The sequence below is a fragment of the Chironomus tepperi genome, unplaced genomic scaffold (assembly GCF_022539635.2).
Source record: "Chironomus tepperi strain 1889 unplaced genomic scaffold, CSIRO-AGI_Ctep_v1 contig_309, whole genome shotgun sequence".
Taxonomy (NCBI): Eukaryota; Metazoa; Arthropoda; class Insecta; order Diptera; family Chironomidae; genus Chironomus; species Chironomus tepperi.
This window is the reverse complement of record NW_027226431.1, coordinates 340,055-359,170: the sequence shown is the minus strand read 5'-3', so window position 1 is coordinate 359,170 and position 19,116 is coordinate 340,055. Positions and strand designations below refer to the sequence as shown.

At 32.3% G+C, this 19,116-nt stretch overlaps 1 protein-coding gene across 2 annotated transcripts in view; it reads right to left on the bottom strand.

The window, feature by feature from the left end:
- LOC139092588 (serum response factor homolog) overlaps positions 1 to 15,810 on the bottom strand; it is a 34,180-nt gene extending 18,370 nt beyond the window's left edge. The window contains exons 1-2 of one of the 2 annotated variants that reach the window (XM_070643052.1): positions 15,692 to 15,810; positions 6,285 to 7,678 (exon numbers count right to left, since the gene is read on the bottom strand). In XM_070643052.1, the coding sequence (XP_070499153.1) occupies positions 6,285 to 6,794 (510 nt within the window). In that variant the 5' untranslated portion in view covers positions 6,795 to 7,678; positions 15,692 to 15,810. Of the gene's footprint in view, positions 1 to 6,284; positions 8,797 to 15,691 lie in introns of those variants that run through there. The other variant, XM_070643053.1, reaches the window with a different exon arrangement.
- Between the last annotated feature and the right edge of the window lie 3,306 nt (positions 15,811 to 19,116).

Below are 19,116 nucleotides of genomic sequence, written 5' to 3'. Positions count from 1 at the left end.
CAATTCTTTTTATCACTCCACAATGTAATTTGAATATTTTAGAAATAAATGATTTGTCATAAAGGCTATGAATAGATTATTGACTGGTTGAAATCATTTAGATAAGGTTTTTGGTGGTGACTTTTGCGCATTTGTGGAGTTGATGGATTAGGATTAGGGGTTATTGGTCTAAGGTATTGCTACTTAAGCTACATATGTTAAGCAACACTATATGTAGTGGTGCTTCAATCCAAAAAATTCATGGATTTCATTGATTCCACGAATTAATACATAATTTTCATGGATTTCATTAAAAAAATCCATAAATTCCATGATTTCCATAAATTTATCCATGGATTTCATAAATTTCACAAACTCCATTGATTCAATGGAATCCATAGTTTCTGCCAGATGATCCGGACTCCAGTGGTAGGTAACCTATGGGCCATGGCAGACCAGTGTGCATGATGTATGCGGCTTCTTCAGTTGTTGTTCTTCAGACTTACCACTGAGATGTGCCATGGCACATAAAAGGTTGCCTACCACTGCTCTAGTGAGCTGCTAAATCAATGAATAGAATCGCATTATCTAGCAAGTTGGATATCAAAGTTATAGACTCTAATGATTCACATATATTGACAAATTGTCAATTCAATTAGGAAAGTCCAACAGCTTAGTGGTCCGAGCATTTGACGGACAATTGAGAGGTGAGAGGTGAGAGGTTCGATTCCCATTTGGAACAAACCACAGAGAATTGGAACTCTATCAATTGGATTTAATTTGACATTTAGACCAAACTTAGTGTTAGGGTGCCAACTAAGCAATTGCCTGATGTTTCATAAGTTTCATCTGAATCCTGACTCACTTAATGCTGCACATCGGCGCCATCATCAATGAACAATCTCATTAACAAAACCCCCGACATCATTTAATTGTAAACCAATCTTTTAAGTCATGCAACATTTTAATAATCTTCAATGCTGGATAGTAAAGGGTATGGGTGTATTATTGATTTCCAAATCACAAATGGTCAACATTAACTAGATAATTTGTGTGTCTGACCTTCATAATTCAACTGATTTCCTCAACTTCCGTACAACAATCCACGTCATATATTTCTCATCCCCAACAATCGACGACCGACAAAATGATTTGCAAATCCTCAAAAATGACTAAAATAAAAATCCAAAATCCGCTAAAAGTGTGGCAAGAGATTAAACGCATTTATAAAATATTAAATATTGAACATTTGGCGCCAAATGAATATCTGATCTGCCTATATTCATTCACAACAAATTTACCTTGCCATTGACTTCTGATAAATCATTTGTTAAATGCGACGCGAGAGTGAGAAAAAAAAGTTGTGTGGATGTAGGATAGGAAATAATAAGAAACAAAAAAACGTGAAGTAGCATAAATTTTATAATTTTATGTGAATGAAAAATAAGCGGAATTTTTGACTTATTGACTCAGATCAGAACACAAAAAAGCAGTGGCAATAAGTCAGTGATGATTTGCCAACGACTAGAACAATGATTCATTCAAAAACTCAGAATGTAAATATTACGATTACTTCCAAATTCATAGAATGCGAGTAATTTACGATCATGCCTAATAAAAATCACTCTGTGTTGACAATCACAGCTGATTTCACATCCAAATTTTTTTACTCACTACAAATTACACGCTCGACACTACCAAAAACAATCGTTTCATTCATTCATTCTTAAAATGGAGCTTATATCTCTTCTATTTTCGTATAAAAAATCTGTTCCAGCTGATGTCTCGCGCGTCTCTGTGCAACTCACATGATCCCATTTTTTTATATATCCATAATTTTTTTACTTATATAGCCTTTATTTATTTATTGTACTCATTTTTTTGTCGTGTTGCTTGTGCACTTTTTTATCCACAAAATGATCTGTTAGTTGTGAGGGGATTGTTTATAATTGACGGTCAATCTAAGGCTGTTTATCATATGTTAATGGTGTAGTAAATGCCTTAAGTGATTCAGTCATGAGTCAGTAATGCAAATTATAGGGGACGCACCTTTACTGTTGGTCAGGACTCGAAATTTACTCGAATTTTGTAACAAAAAGTCAACTCGAATAGTATTCGAACGTTGCTGCTGGTTCATGTAAGCCTAAATCTCTCTAAATTTAGGAAGTTAGTCAGAGTTGAGGGTTGAATAGATGATAAACATTAATGTTGCATACGAAGAGCTTTGAAGGCTTTAGAGGCCGATTTCTATAGGACTCCCACTTTATCATGCAAGATGTATCACTACTCCTAATAATACAAGGAGCATACTCATTCTAATGAGTATACTTCATTCGTTATTGGTCACAAGCAAGGATTCTTGGTCTCGTCGAAATCGTCAAACAACTAGAGGTTGTCATTCACAAGGGCATGAATATGATCAGAGCTTTCTGATTATCTCTCAAGTTATACGTTTATAAAGGCCCAGGTGTTGATACACTGTAATCTTCAGCCCCATTCCGTCCCAAACCAGTAAAAAAAGCACCGAAAAGTTCCTGGATCTCTAAATAGGACTTTCTCTCAATATCCTGAACTGACAGAAGTATGCTGGAGCTGTCTACAGACTTCTCTAAACGCATCCTGTGCCCCATCTAGGAAGTAAATAGTAGCATAAGAACATACTCTTTGCCTGTTAGGGTCAAATGACAAAATACCCCTTCTTTTTTGAACCAGAAGGAAAAGAAAGATCAAAAATTTCATCAATTCACATAACCTAACAGCCAAACAATCCCCAAAAAGCGAAGACAAACGCAATGCCTGTCATAGTTTGATATTCAATAAAACAATGTTAAACAATAACATACCGCAAGATTGTAAAAGAGACTTTCTTGAGACATGAAATGAAAGACAAATAAAAAATGGAGTGAGAGCTATCATATATCAAGAGGTCTCCAAAAATATACATAAAATCTCGTACTCGACACGAGTAATTGAAGATTTATCCCGCACATGTGATGGCAGGCAATGATCATCATCATCATAATCATCCATCGTCATGGCTCATATACAAAAAATTTTTTTGAATATTATTGTTATTGTTAGTGTGTATCTTTATGTATGTTAAATGAGAACTAAAGCTTGTGAAATATAAATCTCTACCTATAGTTCCAGCTCACATTATAAAGCATCTGAGTATCCACCTACTATCCAATATTGAATATGACGTGTGTATTTTTTAATGAAAAAGACGACGACGAAACTGATTTTTTTTTTGTTCAACCAAACATTTCTAAATTTGGAAATAGAGAGAAACTTCTTTTGCTGCTTTTGTGTATTGCAAAAATAACAGATTTTCTTGATACGCGATTTCGTTAAGATTGATACATGAATGAGAGAATTTTTACATGAAAATCATCGACATGAGTCTGAAGGGAATTCATCTATCACAATTGATCGTGTATCTTGTTGCTATACAGGGTTGATGACTGTCATGTAACTATGATCAGACTGTAAAGTTGTGATTGGATTGTCATGAGGTAAACCCGAACAGCACATGTTGGTTAATTGATCCATAATACGGTATGAGGGTGGTGTGACTCTGTCATGGTTTTCGATTTAAATCAAATTCCACAAAAGGCCGATGTGACTCTCCCATGGTGCCGGATTTAAGCTCAATCCCACACCAAGTCAGGTCATGCCAACCTGGGGTCTAAATTTCAATTCGAATCCGGCACAGGGTAAGTGTCATGCCAACTTGAGTTCTAATTTCTGATCCCAATTCGGAACCAAGACAGAATCATACTGGCTTTGAGTCGGATTTCTCCGACGAATCTCACACCATGTCAGAGCCAAGCTGGCCTAGGTCAGAATTATGCCAACCTGGATATCAGGGTCATGTCGGTATTGGATCGAATTCTGATTCGAATCCGTTATCAGGTCAGAGTCATGCCGGCTTGAGATCTGATTTTCGAACAGAGTGGGACTCTCCATGTCAGAGTCATGTCGGCCTGAGGTCTGATATCTTATCTAAATCAATCACTAGGTCAGAGTCACGCCTGACCAGAGTCGGGATTGTTGATCCGAATCTGGCATCAAGTCAGAGTCATGATGGCCTGCAGTTTGATTTTTGATCATTTAACCGATTTGTGCTTTTAGGTATTTATTAAAGTGAAACAATGAATCGGTAAGATTCGAACACAAAGCTTGAAAATGAATGAGTCATAAAGCCTTCGATTCTCAAAGTATTTATGCCTGAATTCCTGCATTTAGAATTACCAATGGGAATTATGCATCAAACACTCAATACTAAGCATTTACCTAACAACCCTGCTTCGCCAACATTCATAGAGAAAGACAATCGTTTTGGGAATAATTGGCGGAATTCCCATTTCACAATTAGCTTACATTGCGTTCATGAATCAACAGGTTTTTCCTCAACATCATGAACGAAACGAAGAAAAATTCTCATTTTCTCATCATTTATTTTTCTTTTTTTGTGAAAATGAGAAAAAATCAATCAATTTGAAATGAAATCAGCACCAACACAAATGCCAATGATCTAGTAATGAGTTCGTAATTTCCGCATTATAAGGAAAAATGTATAGTAATTTACATGAGACGATGACGATGTGAGTGAGGAAAAAAATGTTACTTTTAAAAATAAACATTTAAGTGCGAAAATGTATGTAGATCACTCGACGTTAATGATGTGCAGTTATGTCACTGGCAAATTTTAAGGGCAAAAATTTTCATTTTCATTTTCTTTGAAATTAGTAACAAATTTTATGCTGTTTTTTATATTCATTTGTAGGATGTTGTTGCTTATTCATAAAAATTATTTTTATTGAAATGATGTATGCAGTATGATGAACTGATACTTAGGAAGTAGGTATGAATGTGGATAGAGATGAGTTATTGAGTTACATTAAAGTTTGTAATATAAAGAATGTTTATTAGCTATGAAAATTGAAGTTAATTAAATGATTTTAAGGATTGTTAGAAAGAATTTATTTTTTGATGTAATTTGAAATGTGTTTTGAGCAGAGCTCGAAGTCGACTCAAATTTGGATGGAGTTGAGTCTACTTAAGCCGACTTTTCCATACAAAATTCAACTCGATTTTATTTTTTCCATACAAAACTCGAAATGACTTCAAACTTTAATTTAGTAAGATCTCTCGAAGTCTAGATGAATTCTCGAAACTGAGACACAAACTTCAAGGGAAGTCTCGAGATCGAGACTGTGAAGTCATGGTCTCAGTTTCGAAAATCCTAGTTTAGAAAGTGCAATTTATGTTAGAATTACGGGAAACGCGGTTTCGTCAATGAAGGATAACATAGTTAATTGAACTTTACATCCAATTTTCTATTTTGAAGAATTGAAACAAATTTTATATGAATCATCAAAATGACTAAAATGTAGAATGTTTTTTTAAATTTTGAAATTTTAATAGACTTAATCATTTATCATTTAGTGGTGTGTCAAACCGAAAAGCACACGGTGTATAAATGGTTGATAAACCGGCCACAGGCGGACATGACTCAAAATTGAGGCTGGATTTCATCGAATCTGTTCTGAAGCTATAGTCACGTTAGCACGGGGCTGGTCATTTTCAGTCATTTATTTGCCATGTGCTCTTTGGGTAAGGAACATATTTTGAAACTAAGCTTAAATGGTCCTGTTCCCTTAGTCTCAAAAATCAAGATTTAAGATTAATAATTTTTGGAGCAGATTCAACTTTTAGTTGAACTCAAAAATTTAAAAGTGATTTCTAACAGTAGACCCAATTAAATCATACGATAACCATAAAGTTACGAATAAGAATAATCAAATTCCAAAAAAATTCAAATTTTTATAATTTTGCAAAATAAAATCTTTAAAAAATCAAAAATCCCATCTGATATTGCAATAGAATTAGTCATCGCAAAACTACAAGTTTTTCAAGACATTTGTAAATGCCAAACGCCTGAAAGAACTGCCATTTAATATTTCAAAATCTGACTCATAATGTCTAAACTTTAAACTTTGAAATAAAACAATTTTTCACAAATATTTTCCTCATTTTAAGCATAAAAAAATCCTCCCATGCCTTAATGACTCCCAGCAACGATCGCACGCATTGCATTTAATTTTCTGGCTTCTTTTGAACTTTTTTCATCTTTAAATATTCATGTTACTGCATTTTTATATTAGAAGAACATTAAAAAAAATGCAGTATACACATGGGAATAGTCATTAACTTCCTTATTGGCAAGTGATGCGAATGTTACAGTACATTAGACACAAAAAACATTTGTCATAAAAGAAATAAACCTTAAAAATACTCACTTTTTTCATGATGCCAGTTTTCCTCTTTGAGAATGTCGTATAACGTCGCAACTTATTGTCTATATATTCCATTTTAATTTTAACACGTCCTTTGGTTTTCTTGCCATTTGATAGACTCTTGGTATTTGTACCAGTTTTTGTTTGAGGTGTTGTGGTTACTGCTGCACTACCAGTTGATGTTGCTATACTAGCCGTCGAATATGCATCATTATTAAATCCATCATATGTGTGTCCTTGATGTAATGCCTGATCATCAATTTTCTTACTATCATATTTCTCATACTTTTTATCACGTTCGCTCTCATTCTTCTCATAATTTTGATGATGTCTCTTCAAATAATTCTTATTATTTGGTGTGACACTGTCGGCAGCAGCAGCTGCATAAAATTGCTGATTTGATAATTGTCGTTGAGGAAAATTTTGATGAAAAAGTTCTGTTGGATTCTGTTGTAGATAACTATTAAGATATCTTGATGGTGTTGACGGCGAATTCTCACGCGGTGGTTCCATCTCAATTGTATTTGATTGATGATTATTACCGTACCTTTTTTTTGTGTATTGCAATAAATTTACTGCGTCGCTTTGATCGTTTATCTTTCCACTTGTTGTCTTATTTCCTTCACAATTTGATCCCTGTCCACATTAAATTGTGTGTCTTGTGTGTAAATTTAGAATGAATCTTTTTTTTACTTTGCTTTATACTAACGGCGACGGCACTAAAGCATCAAGAAGTCGGTGAAGTTTTATTTCAATTTGATTCTCTCTGTTTTTATGTATTTTGGTCACTTCTCTAAATGATTTTCCTCTATTTCAAGCATGACATTTTTATTTTTTTTGTAAGTACGACGATTCACTATCTGCTTTATTTACTTCTATCTTGTCCGTCCCCCGCGTTTCTCTTATATTTTTTTCTTTTATTTTTATCTACACATAGGATAAAATTGCGTTATTTTGAAAATGGGAAAATTCGGCATTTTTTTATTTTCATTCCCGTATGCGTGTGTGATGTTCTCTTCTCAAGGCAAAAGACTTGAGTTAATTGGACCAAATGAGATGAATATCTTCTAAAATAAAAAATCTTATTTTTTTTTTACAGTCTTTCTTTTCTTTTTAAAACCGAAAAATTATTCACAATCGCTGTTTCGAGCGCTTTTTTTCTATTTTTAAACATTAATTTTCATTTATGTGAATCCACCACTGACTCTGATTTCTTCTTTTTTAAGGCGAAATATGAACAAAAAAAAATTTTTTTTTGTTTTTTTGTAAGATTATCAATGATTTTTCACCGGAAAATTTATATATTTTTCACTTTATTATGAATCATTAGCTAAACTTATATTATATATATTTAATATTATATTAAAGCTTCCAATGATGATCTTGTTTATTATCTTCTGTTTAAAATGACAACAATTAATTTGTATTTAACCTCAATCGCCTCTTCCAAATTCAATCAATCAATAAATTGATTCCGTCGTCGATGTCGTTTTCTAATTAGGGAAGATCTCTCGAAAAATTACACGAATTCTGTGTAATAATAAAACAGCTGAGCAATTATCTCCTTTTTGTGTGCTTCCGATGAATGTTCTTATAATTGTGTTTATATATATATCCAATTTATTAATTCAATTTTTTTATTATAAACCCGATCTATATATTATTTTTATTTAATTTATCTTTACTAGAGCACAATATCGCAACGTGTGTTTTTCGTTGTTGCGTATTGAAATGTAGAAAAAATACAAAAAAAATTTTCATTCTGCGATATTTTTACGTTCTGTTTTCGTGCTTTTTCTCTCTTCGCATTTGCACACGATCTCTCGCTCTCTCTGTATGTTATAAAAAAAATAAATTTTTCTTTCATATATAGCAAAACAACCTAAACCCGTGTGTGTATGAATGTATATTTTAGAGGAATAAAAAATAAAAAAAAAGCTCTCAATGCCGCATTGGTCAACTCAACTTGTGACAACTTCTTCTCAGTTCTCCTCTATACTATTACTTCTTCTTCATTCATATATGTGTAGTTTTTTTCTTTCCTTCCAATTAGATTGGCTTTTAATTAACAAATTGTTCAACTTGATGTTTTCAATAGAATTACATCGATATTATTGATGTCTTTTAAGCCCATTAGTCTTTCTAGATAAATTTATCCATATATTTAAAACAATGGTGTGATGAATATCTAGGGAGGGAAAAAAATTGAGTCACGTAAGCACGTAACAATCAATCAGTGACACTAATTGTTAGTGATCTCAATGACATGATGAACGGTGTATGTAATTTGGTCATTTATGATTGTAAAAAAGAGTTTTTCTTATGAGTAGGATTTGGTGATAAATGATGTGTACTTAAATTGACTGTTTTACCTCCTGCACTAATTCTGTATTGCTGTATTTAGACCAATTTAGAGAATTTTTGACTCAAAACTCGTATTGACTCGATTTTGAATGGAAAAGTTGAATTTTATTGATTTTTTCCATACAAAACACAAGTACAGTTGTTGGAATGGTAATCAACAATGCTTATCTGCTTATTAATATCACTAATAAAGCTCTTTTCCTTACGGATTTGATAAATGAGATGTTTATTCTTCGAAATTCTAAATCAGACTGAATGTTTACAATTGAAGGGGTCAACAACTATAAAAGGGGAAAATCAACTAATTGAAGTTGCATATATAGTTTGAAAATTAAACGACAGTTGACATGTTCTCAACATTTATCAACTCAAATCTGAATAATCTATACATAATTTGAGTTTTCTCTGATTTCTAGACATTCAGCTAAACTGTCCTAGATTTTGGAACTTCATAAGTTCATGTTAAGTTGGTGCTGGCTAATGGCAACTCAACAAACAAGATTGACATTAAAGAATACCAGTATGGAACCAAGAAGATCCGTTTTAATGATAAAAGAACTGATTTGACTCAGAAAATTTGTACAAACTAGCTGACAAAGTCAGCGAGAGACACATGAAAAGCCTCTTGCTGTACCGAGATTCCTCAAAGATACATGTCTACAGCAAGTAAGTAACCAACCCACCAATTCATACTAGTCATCACTAACAATCAATCCCTCCTTATATCATGGCATTCCTTTAAATTGCAATCCAACAATTTCATTAAGGTTTGTATAACGTTTCTTTCCTTTTTTTTGTGCACGTGAAGTGCCTTTAAGGAGTTTAAAATACTTAAAATAGAAATCGATTAGGGGCAATTTTATAATTTTTCACAAGGTATGTATGAAGAGATGTCAATCGTCACTAATGAAATGAAAAGAGAAAAAAAGGGGGAAATGCTTTGTGTTGATAACAACAAGCGTTGATTTGACATGAAAATTCACAAAGGAATGCTTCACTTGATGCTCTAATGGTTTTTCTTACAGTAAAAACAAGTTGGCTAATTTGATATGTCAAATATTTCGCAGAAATTTTTTCTCGTTTTTACGATCCTCGCAATGATTTTTATTGATAGTAAAATGCTGATTTATGCGATAAAAGAGTGAATCAGATTACATTTGAAATAAAATCAGTGAGTATCGGACACATATTGTTAATTTGAGATTTGATGAGCTTCTTCGGATGAGATGGAATTTGAATGGAATAAAATGAAACTTAGCTCTCTATTGTATTAAATTTGGTGCACGAGCATTGCCCGATCGACCAATGACAGTCAGGTGGACGAGATAAAAGATGAAATTTTATGGAAAATTGCAAAAGGTGTTTTAGCTTCTAAATTGATTTTGAGGTTATTTATGTAAATTTGACGTTTTGAATTGTATCATGAGTGAACATACACACATAAGCGTGCATCCGACATGTGATATCACTTAATGAAATCGAAAATGTATCAAAATTAGTAGATGCTTTAGATATAAAAGTGTAAAACATCAAAATAAAGAAGGCTTCACATAAAATATCGATTATACATCAACTCTTCTTTCTTCAATGGGGTTTCCTTTCTGACCATGACTCATAAAATGTAACTTTTTGAATTTATTTTACTAGTCACGATGTTGTTTTAATAAATGAAAAATCGTAAAACTGATAGTTTTCAATCCATTTATAATCAATAATCTACATTTTTGGTATCTTTGTAGTTCTAGGTTAATAACTGTTTCTCAAGAATCATAGCTTTGTCTCCAGAATCATTGTTGCGTCTTTAAAATCATAGCTGTGCCATTAGAATCAAAGCTGTGTATCTAGAATCATAACTGAGAACAGCTCCGAATTAAGAAACTTAATTTTGAACATTTTTCAACAAAACAGCAAACATAAAACTTCAAATTTATTCAACTATTTTCCATTCCATGATCAACAGCTATCATATTTCCATTCATCTATCACTCCCAAAGCTAAGTCTCTGATTTACATGATAATTCATAATTCACCAAGCAATTTCCATCAACTCCACCCGCAACATCAACAATAATTTCCTCCATTTACTTAATAATTTATATCCTAGAGATTAATAATGTCACAATTATATCCAATAAATTACATCTTTAGGACTGATGACCATTAAAAATCAACAACCTAAAGATCTAGAGTCTGATCAGTAATTTCACTTTAATATTTTTATTATAGATGAAGACTTAACAATCTTGGTAATTTACAGATCAGATTTCATGAAGATCCGTTGATCAAAAACTGTAATTTCTTATTTTTTCTTAATATTTTCTACAATTTTATGACATGCCATTAATTTCATTTGTCAACCTTACAGTTCGAAGAGAAAAATTGTGTACACTGATTCCGTTTTAATTTATGACTCACAAAAAAAAGACAGCAAATTTCGGATGAAATTTTGTGTCGCGGCAAGATTATTCTTAGGAAGTGCGAATCGACTAATTATATCAAAGATTATACGAGGGAAATTTTCAAGGTTATGCTCAGTCTTATCATTATCTCTCGGAAAAGTAAAAACACGAAAACACCGGAAAATGTTCATTTTTTGAGGAGTTTTGAGAGATTTTTAAAAATAACAAATCGGCGCCTCGTGTTTCATAATTTTCATCTTTGAGTTGGTGCTTTGTGACTCTTTATCTCAAGTTATTTGGATAATTAAATTACAGTGTTGGTGTGTGACATTTTGGATGGAGTTGTGGCATTGATATGGATTGTTTAGAGTTTGGTTCGATTATCCATTGGGCATTTTCTTACTGCATTTATTTCCCATTGATTTGTTTCATCCTTTGTCTATTTTCAAAGAATTTCTAGTCAAATATTGATATTTTTTACAATTTTTCTCGGATTAAACTACTGAGAACACCATAACGATCGTTTGAAATTCAAATTTTATTTCGTTAAGCTCATGAAAATTTTGAAGTCAACTTCAAGTTGGTCGAACAAGTTTAATCCGTAAATTGAAAAAAAAGAAAGCATTTTTAAGAAATTTTAGTGAATTTTAATTAATTTAAAGTCTAAGGATCACTACGGAAGGAAGATTAAGATACTAAGGATCTCAGTAATGTGGAAACCATTGAATACGCTGCGAGAAAGGTCAAATAAGAGGTAAATCAAATAAAATTAGTTCAATTAAATATTTTGGTATCAAAATATAAGTTTTGAATCCAAAAACATTTCACAGTCATTATGATTCGCTGTCATTGCTACATCTTTGTTGCAATCTGACATCAAAACGCCTCATCATCCAGGTATATTCAATCAACAACCCTGAATTCAATTATGAATATTCAAACCTTTCAGTCCACAAACTCATCTCATAAAAGGCCAATTAATTCAAAGAAAAAACTACCATATTAAATCTAGAACATCGAGGAAGCGAGACTCAAACAATTTTTCATCTTAAAATAGCATAAAATTTTCTACTTTTTATGCTGACTTCCTCATGCAGTTGCAAAATGCGATGAAGAGAAAAAAAGAACTAAAAGTTCAAAAATAGACGAGTATCAACATGAGTTGAGATGATCATCAACATTTACTATTGCTTTAGCGAGCATCGCATGTTGTATTATTAAAATTAATACCATTTTGCTACAAAATTTCCATTTTTGGCATCGGCTCAAGTTCTAAAAAAGGTTGTAGGCGTTTCAAAAAAAAAAATTCATTAAAAAGACTTGAAATTAATATATTACAATCATATAATGAAATTGTATTCGAATGTCTGGATTATTGAAGAGTCATGGAGATTTAATTAATGAAAGAATTGGACATTAAATACTAATGGAAAAAGAATCTTCTTTTGAAAATGGTGAATACTACGATAAAAGCTTAAATATCGACGTTTTGTTAGGAATCGTTTCAATGAATATTCAATGTGATTGGATTTCTTGAAAGTTTCATGAATTTTAATTGTGATTTTTTTTTTGTGGGAGCTAATCACATTGGCTAAGGTATGCAAAATGGTGTCTGAATTGATAATTTTTAGATGAATATTTTGAATTTGACAAATCTAAAATTTTCATCTAAAAATCACCAACTTAACATAAAGGTGATAAAAAAGCATTTTGCGAATTTTTCCCATATCGATTAGAATCTATATCAGGATTGCCTGTGTTTTGGAAGTTCGGACTTCGTAGAGAAGCCACCATTTTAGAGTCCTGCCAACTCTGGATCTATATAATGATTGAGAGAGTGATTTCTGATTGAAATCGAATCCGCGTCCTCACAAAAAGTAATCAAAAGTATCCAATTGGCCACAAAGCCTATCCTTTTTCATAAGCAGATTTGCCTACTTATGGATTATTACTCGAAATTATAGTCTATCCAGGAAAAGAAAACAGAAAATTAAACTAAATAGCCAGAAAATCATTAAACGCTAATGAATAAGTTTTGTGTTCAATTACGATCAATTCTTCGATAATTTAGAAGAACTAATGTGTCATATACGCAATGAGCGGTCAAAGAACAATTGAAGATAATCTATTGAAAGAGACAGTGTAGCATTCGGTATTGGTAATTGACAACGAGCAGCCTGCAATTGAACCAGTTTCAGACGTCAACTAAGAGATCCTATGGATCACAGTTGATTTGTCTGATCAGCAAAGAAGGTAAGTAATTTGTCCTTTGCCTTTCAATGCCTATCTAGGAATACACCAGTAATCTCCTCCATATTTTCTCTGTAAACTGTGTGATACCATCAAAATCCAATTTCATAAATCTTACGTTATAAGAAAAGCTGTCAAAAAGCCACAAGAATCTCAATTTTAAGCTTCAAATTTCCAGCATAAAAATAGAAATCTTCAAATCCAAACTTTTCACTAAATTTAAACACATTTCTCAAACTAAAAATTCACAGCCTCCTAAGGCCTAAATAAAAAAAATTCCCCATTGTCACAAAAGCATAAAATAATTTTCCGTTGCATTAATTTTTTCTAAAGTCTTGTTCGGCATCAGAAGTAATTTATTTATAAACATTCATAGTCAATATAATGCTTGTAATGCACAGAAGGAAGAAATATGCAAATCGTGAATATAAAAGAAAAAAAAAATCTTTACAAAAATAAAGAAAAAAGATGTAAATTACAAAATTGCCAAGAAAAAAACACGATTTTCGAGAGAAACAGCAACAACAACAACAAAAAAACAGAATGAGAGATGCATGTGCTGTACAGAGAAGATGAATAAGACAATATTGAAGTGTGACTAAGAATTGCAAATATAAATCTTGGAATTATTTACATTAAATGATGTCACACTTGAGGGGAGTAAAAAGTAAACACAAAATAAATCCTCAGGTTGAATGAACAATCGTAAAGGAAAAAGAAATATTGCACTTAATGTACATAATATATCCAACACGTGAATATTCTCATTTTCATTCATAAAAAATATATACTGTTTTGTACTTATGCATATAATTTTCACGAGCCGCAAAACTTGAAATTATCGATTCCGCTTGATGACAAAGGGTTTGATGGATAAGTGACGTCTAATGGCTTTTGGATGTGCTTCTACTATTGTCATTACAATTACATTTATGGTGTTTTTTTGACACGTGTTTTGGAATAATCGGCTATAATTTTGCAAAAAAAATGACAGATTTTTGCATCGTGTGCCTCAGTGGAAGCATCTTATGGCTCCAAAAACAATACAGCTCTTGCGACAACCAATATCTATCAGTTTTACTTGAAGCATAGGTTTTTAGGTACCAGAAATCAAATCTGAAGTTTTCGTCGCTAGATTAAGCTTTTTATAAGTTATATCCAAAGAATAACATGTAAAGGACACCAAAGACGACATACTGCACTGCAGGAGCATAGCTAAGGCAAAAGGTAGCTTTCAGAGGCTCGAACCGTATAGCTTCTAATCTTGTTTCCAACTCATAAGCCTCGCTTCGCTTAGACATAAATATATTTTAATATCCTTTATTCTTTAAGGACTTTTGACTATTTCACTCAATACTAGATCAATTGTGATCCATGACCTCCCATTACTAGCACTTGAAGTTGGCTCAATCGCTGGCTTCCGCTTGTCAATTAGCAATACCAAGTATCCTTAACAGACAATGAGCATACTCATCTTAATGAGCGCGCTCAATCATTATAATGGAGTTTTCTCGATTTTATTAGGATATCATGAACATGCTCCATATCTGTTCGGGATATGATGCTGTCAACTAGCAGTCTCCTCCCAAGAGTCCTTTGCCCATTCAACCTTTGTCTACCTACTCCACTCCATCAAAATTATGGACATCCTCATTGAATATCCCCCTGATTCTTTATATTCATCATTGTTGCAATTTTCAATTATTATTTATTAATAACCTTTCATTTCCCGTAAAGATAATAAAAAATATGCCGCAATTCATAAAAACAGAAATGATTCTTATTCTCTTTCTATATTTTCTTATGTTCCTATCCATTTATTCATTCATTATGTATGCACTTTATGTTCCGATTCAATGTTGAAATTTATAAAAGAACTATATGAGTACGTAGAAGTTTATTGACAACGGGTTGATGGATAGTCAGTTGATTAGTTCCCGAAATGATAGCCAAAAAGAATCATACAGGAAGGAGCAATCGTGCTTCCGGTCAATTGTTATTTGCCATCCAACTCTTCTAGCATTAATAAGTAATGAATTATAACGGGAACAATTATTGTGGAAGTTTATAAAGAAGCACACACAGAAGAGAAGAAAACATTGCTAATTGTGCAAAGAATTTAAACAAACTGAGGCTCAATTGTTTATACACTTAATCATAATTTTTTTTTTCATTATTTATGGAAATAGTAAGCAATTCAGACAGCAACAATTGATTTTGATATCTTTGTCACATTATAAAACATTTAAAAATCATTGCTAATTAGTTGTCGACAGAATCAATTTTTTTTCCATTGTTTGTCAAACAGTAATAGATAATTGAATTGGAAAAATGAAAACAATAGATTGAGGCATAGATTTTTTTCAAATTATCATCATATTCCGCTGTTATATTTACATTGATTTAACACTAGCATTAAAGCTTAACACACTCTAACTACATGTATCACAATTAAAACATTATCCACTTCACGTATCACTGTCTAATTTTCACGAGAAAAATTGTCTTTGGGGAAAATAAATTTTATTACCGATTCATGCACACACAGTCAACCGATTCAGGTTTTTGCATGTATTGCATTGAATGTTTTGATTGTGAATTGTTGTATTGATTTAAGGAACAAAGTTGATTTTGATGCAGGAATGTAAATTAATTAAATAAATCAGATTTGCCAAGATTACTTTGATGATCACATGTGATTTTGTAAATAAAAATGCAATAAAAGTTGAATTTCATGCCGCATCACTGACGCTGGATCATTCATCTGTATTCGATGTTTTTGGTCTATTCACATGGTAGGAAGTACGTTGAGGGTTGAGTTGGATGTTGATTTAAATGGAATAATGCAAAAAAGGAGATTCTGGATGCAAAAAGAGGAATGATCAGCTTTACAAATAGAATAAAAGTACATTGCATACAAGGACTCGAACCTTAAAATTTCCACAATTCTCAGCATGATATAAATCTCATTCGATTACCAACTATCACAATTTCCCATAAATCATAATTTTCATTAACATACTTATCATCCCAATCTTACAATAATCAACATAAGGAAGACCGTACCTAAGAGAAACATGATGATACGAGTAAGAAATAAAAAACATGCATCAACAATCCAATCTCATCATCACATACAATCAGCATCATGAGAAATATTGGCAGTATGGAATTTCAGGAGATATTACGAGCATCATTCAATCAAGAATTTCAATCACGTATCATCATTATGAATTAATGTTTTTTAAGCGAAAAATGCAAAAATTGCGATGTATCGCAAAGACATGAAGGCGACTGCGACTCTTCTACCTCTCTTGTTGATAACAGGAAAAATTGCATTTTTGCCCTATTTGGATATGACTTGCATCGTTGTTGTGAAAAAAAAAATTATTGTCAACTTGAACTTCTTATTTTTTTTGTGCTTCATTTCTTCATGTTTTACTCATCATTTCTCATCAGACGAAAAAAAAAAATGGGAATTCTATATGTAAGTTATGAACTGTGTGTGAGGGACAACAAATAATAATCATCATGATGATGGCAAAAAAAAGTCGACTGAAATGAGTACAATAAATTGAAGCCTCAATGTCTTCCCCTATGATGAAATATTTGTTCAAATAAATTTTTTAAACGGCAATCGATTGCAGTCATTTTTTCAACAGCAGTAGCAGTTGGGAATTGATGTTTATTGTTGGTGGTTTTGATTTTTGTTTGTCCGGCTTTCTGTCATTTTGATTGAATGTTCTTGTTGTAAGAATTAAGTGAAATTGAATTGGTTTTGTTGATTTTAAGAGGTTTTGAATCTTGAAATAATCCAGGAAGGCATGCCGAAAATCCGACTTCAGGATAGACAAAATTTAGATTTCACCAGAATTTGATCAAATCTACGCCGTGAGCTCTACTGGATTGTCATGAAATGAAACATCATGTACATAATAATTAAAACCAAGCTGCATCCGAGTTGACTATGTCTTCTAAGCTTCTATCTTGCGATTGCCAAGTGAGACCGTCGCTTGGGTTGAAGATGATTTTTCACTAGACAAGACTTATGTCGTGAAAATTTTCAACTTCAAGTTCACGAATCGTGACAAATTTTCGAAATCTAAGGCTTACTAATAAAGCTTAATGTAGCTATTAACAAAAGATACTCTAATAGGAATCGAACTTAAGCCGAAAAAAGGAAATCTTCCGATTTTATTTGTCTGTTGACTTACCATTTGATCACAGAAGCATTACTTGAAAACTGAGAGAATTGTCTAAATATGACTTGATATTCTAGTTCAATTCTAATGTAACATCACCGCTAATCCTTGAACAACACAAGTCTGTTGATCTAGGTTGATTGATCCAAAATCCGACATTAGATCATCGTGATTCTGGCATGATATCGGATTTGATTAAAATCAGGCAACATGTAAGAGTCATTACGATTTGATTCCGAATTTTGGATTGATTAACCAACTTGTGCTATTCAGAATAAAACCAAAATCACATTAGAATTGTATTTTCAGTCAAAATACAAATATTGTCTTGATTAGCACAAGAACTTCATACAAAATCCTTAAAAACCTTGTTATTCTCTCAATATCAATGGTTCGAATCTCTCTACATACAGCAGACCCACAGATTCAGATTCTCCAAAAAAAGGCACATTAAAGTCCTTCACACTCGACAACATTCATTACTGCCTTCATTCCTTTATCGAGATCCGTCAAAACACACATTGGGAAAATGTGATTTATTGAAATAACTACAAAAAAATGGCAATAACCAGCAACAGCCAAAGCATCAACAATTGAAGAAGAAAAATTGAAAAGAATTACTTTACAAGAAGGGAAATATCAACAAAAAAAAAAATGACAATTAACGTAACGTAAAACGATGCAGCAGTGCAATTATTTTATTTATTGTAGTCAGTTTTGTGATTTCTTTCTTATTCGTAAGAATCATGTATATGCTACCCGAAAAAAATAAGAAATAATATAAAAATTCAGTTTGTGCAAAAGAGTCGAAAAGGAATCGATGAGAAAAAAACAGAAAAGTGCATTACAGAAGCAGCACAAAAAAAAATAAGAGTTGATATGTTGGAACATGTGCCTTGAATATTAAATTTGTGTTTTTTATAGTACGCACCACAATTGCTGATGATGATGATGATGACGGGATTTCTCAGCACAAATGTGTGCGCATTCTTTTCCCATTATTGTCAATTTGTTGCTGTATCTGAAATCATTTTTTTTTTCAGTTCTTAATTCATTAAGCGTATGGAAATTTTATTTTTTCTCCTTTGTGGAATGCTTTTCAAGATTTATAATGAGCCTTAACATTGGAACTCATATATAACTCATTGAATGAGCTAATTAATGTGTGAGAATAACGAAATAAGAAGAGGAGATGATGTTGTTCAATTATTCAAGCACCATAAGACACACATTTATTGCTATCAATCTACGATGAGGGCAAGAGCAAAAAAAGCAACAGAAAGAAGATGTAAGCTCCACCCATTTTTTGTTAACTCCAATTACCATTTGATCGCGAAAGTCTCAAGCGTGTGGTGGATAAATTTATGTCTATATACCCGTGAAAAAAAAATACAGCACAAAAAAAAGAAGCGAATGAAAGAAAAAAAAGGCAATAATTTTAGCACCGGATTCACATATATTGAATGAAAATCTAGAAAGAGCCAGTGATATCCATAAGTGGATTGAGCATTTCATGAATGAAAAATATTTTTTCACCGTTTTTACTTCATTCAGCATCAGTGAGACTTTTTTTTGCTGTCCAAATCCGATTTCATCTTTTGTGGAAAGTGCCATAACAAG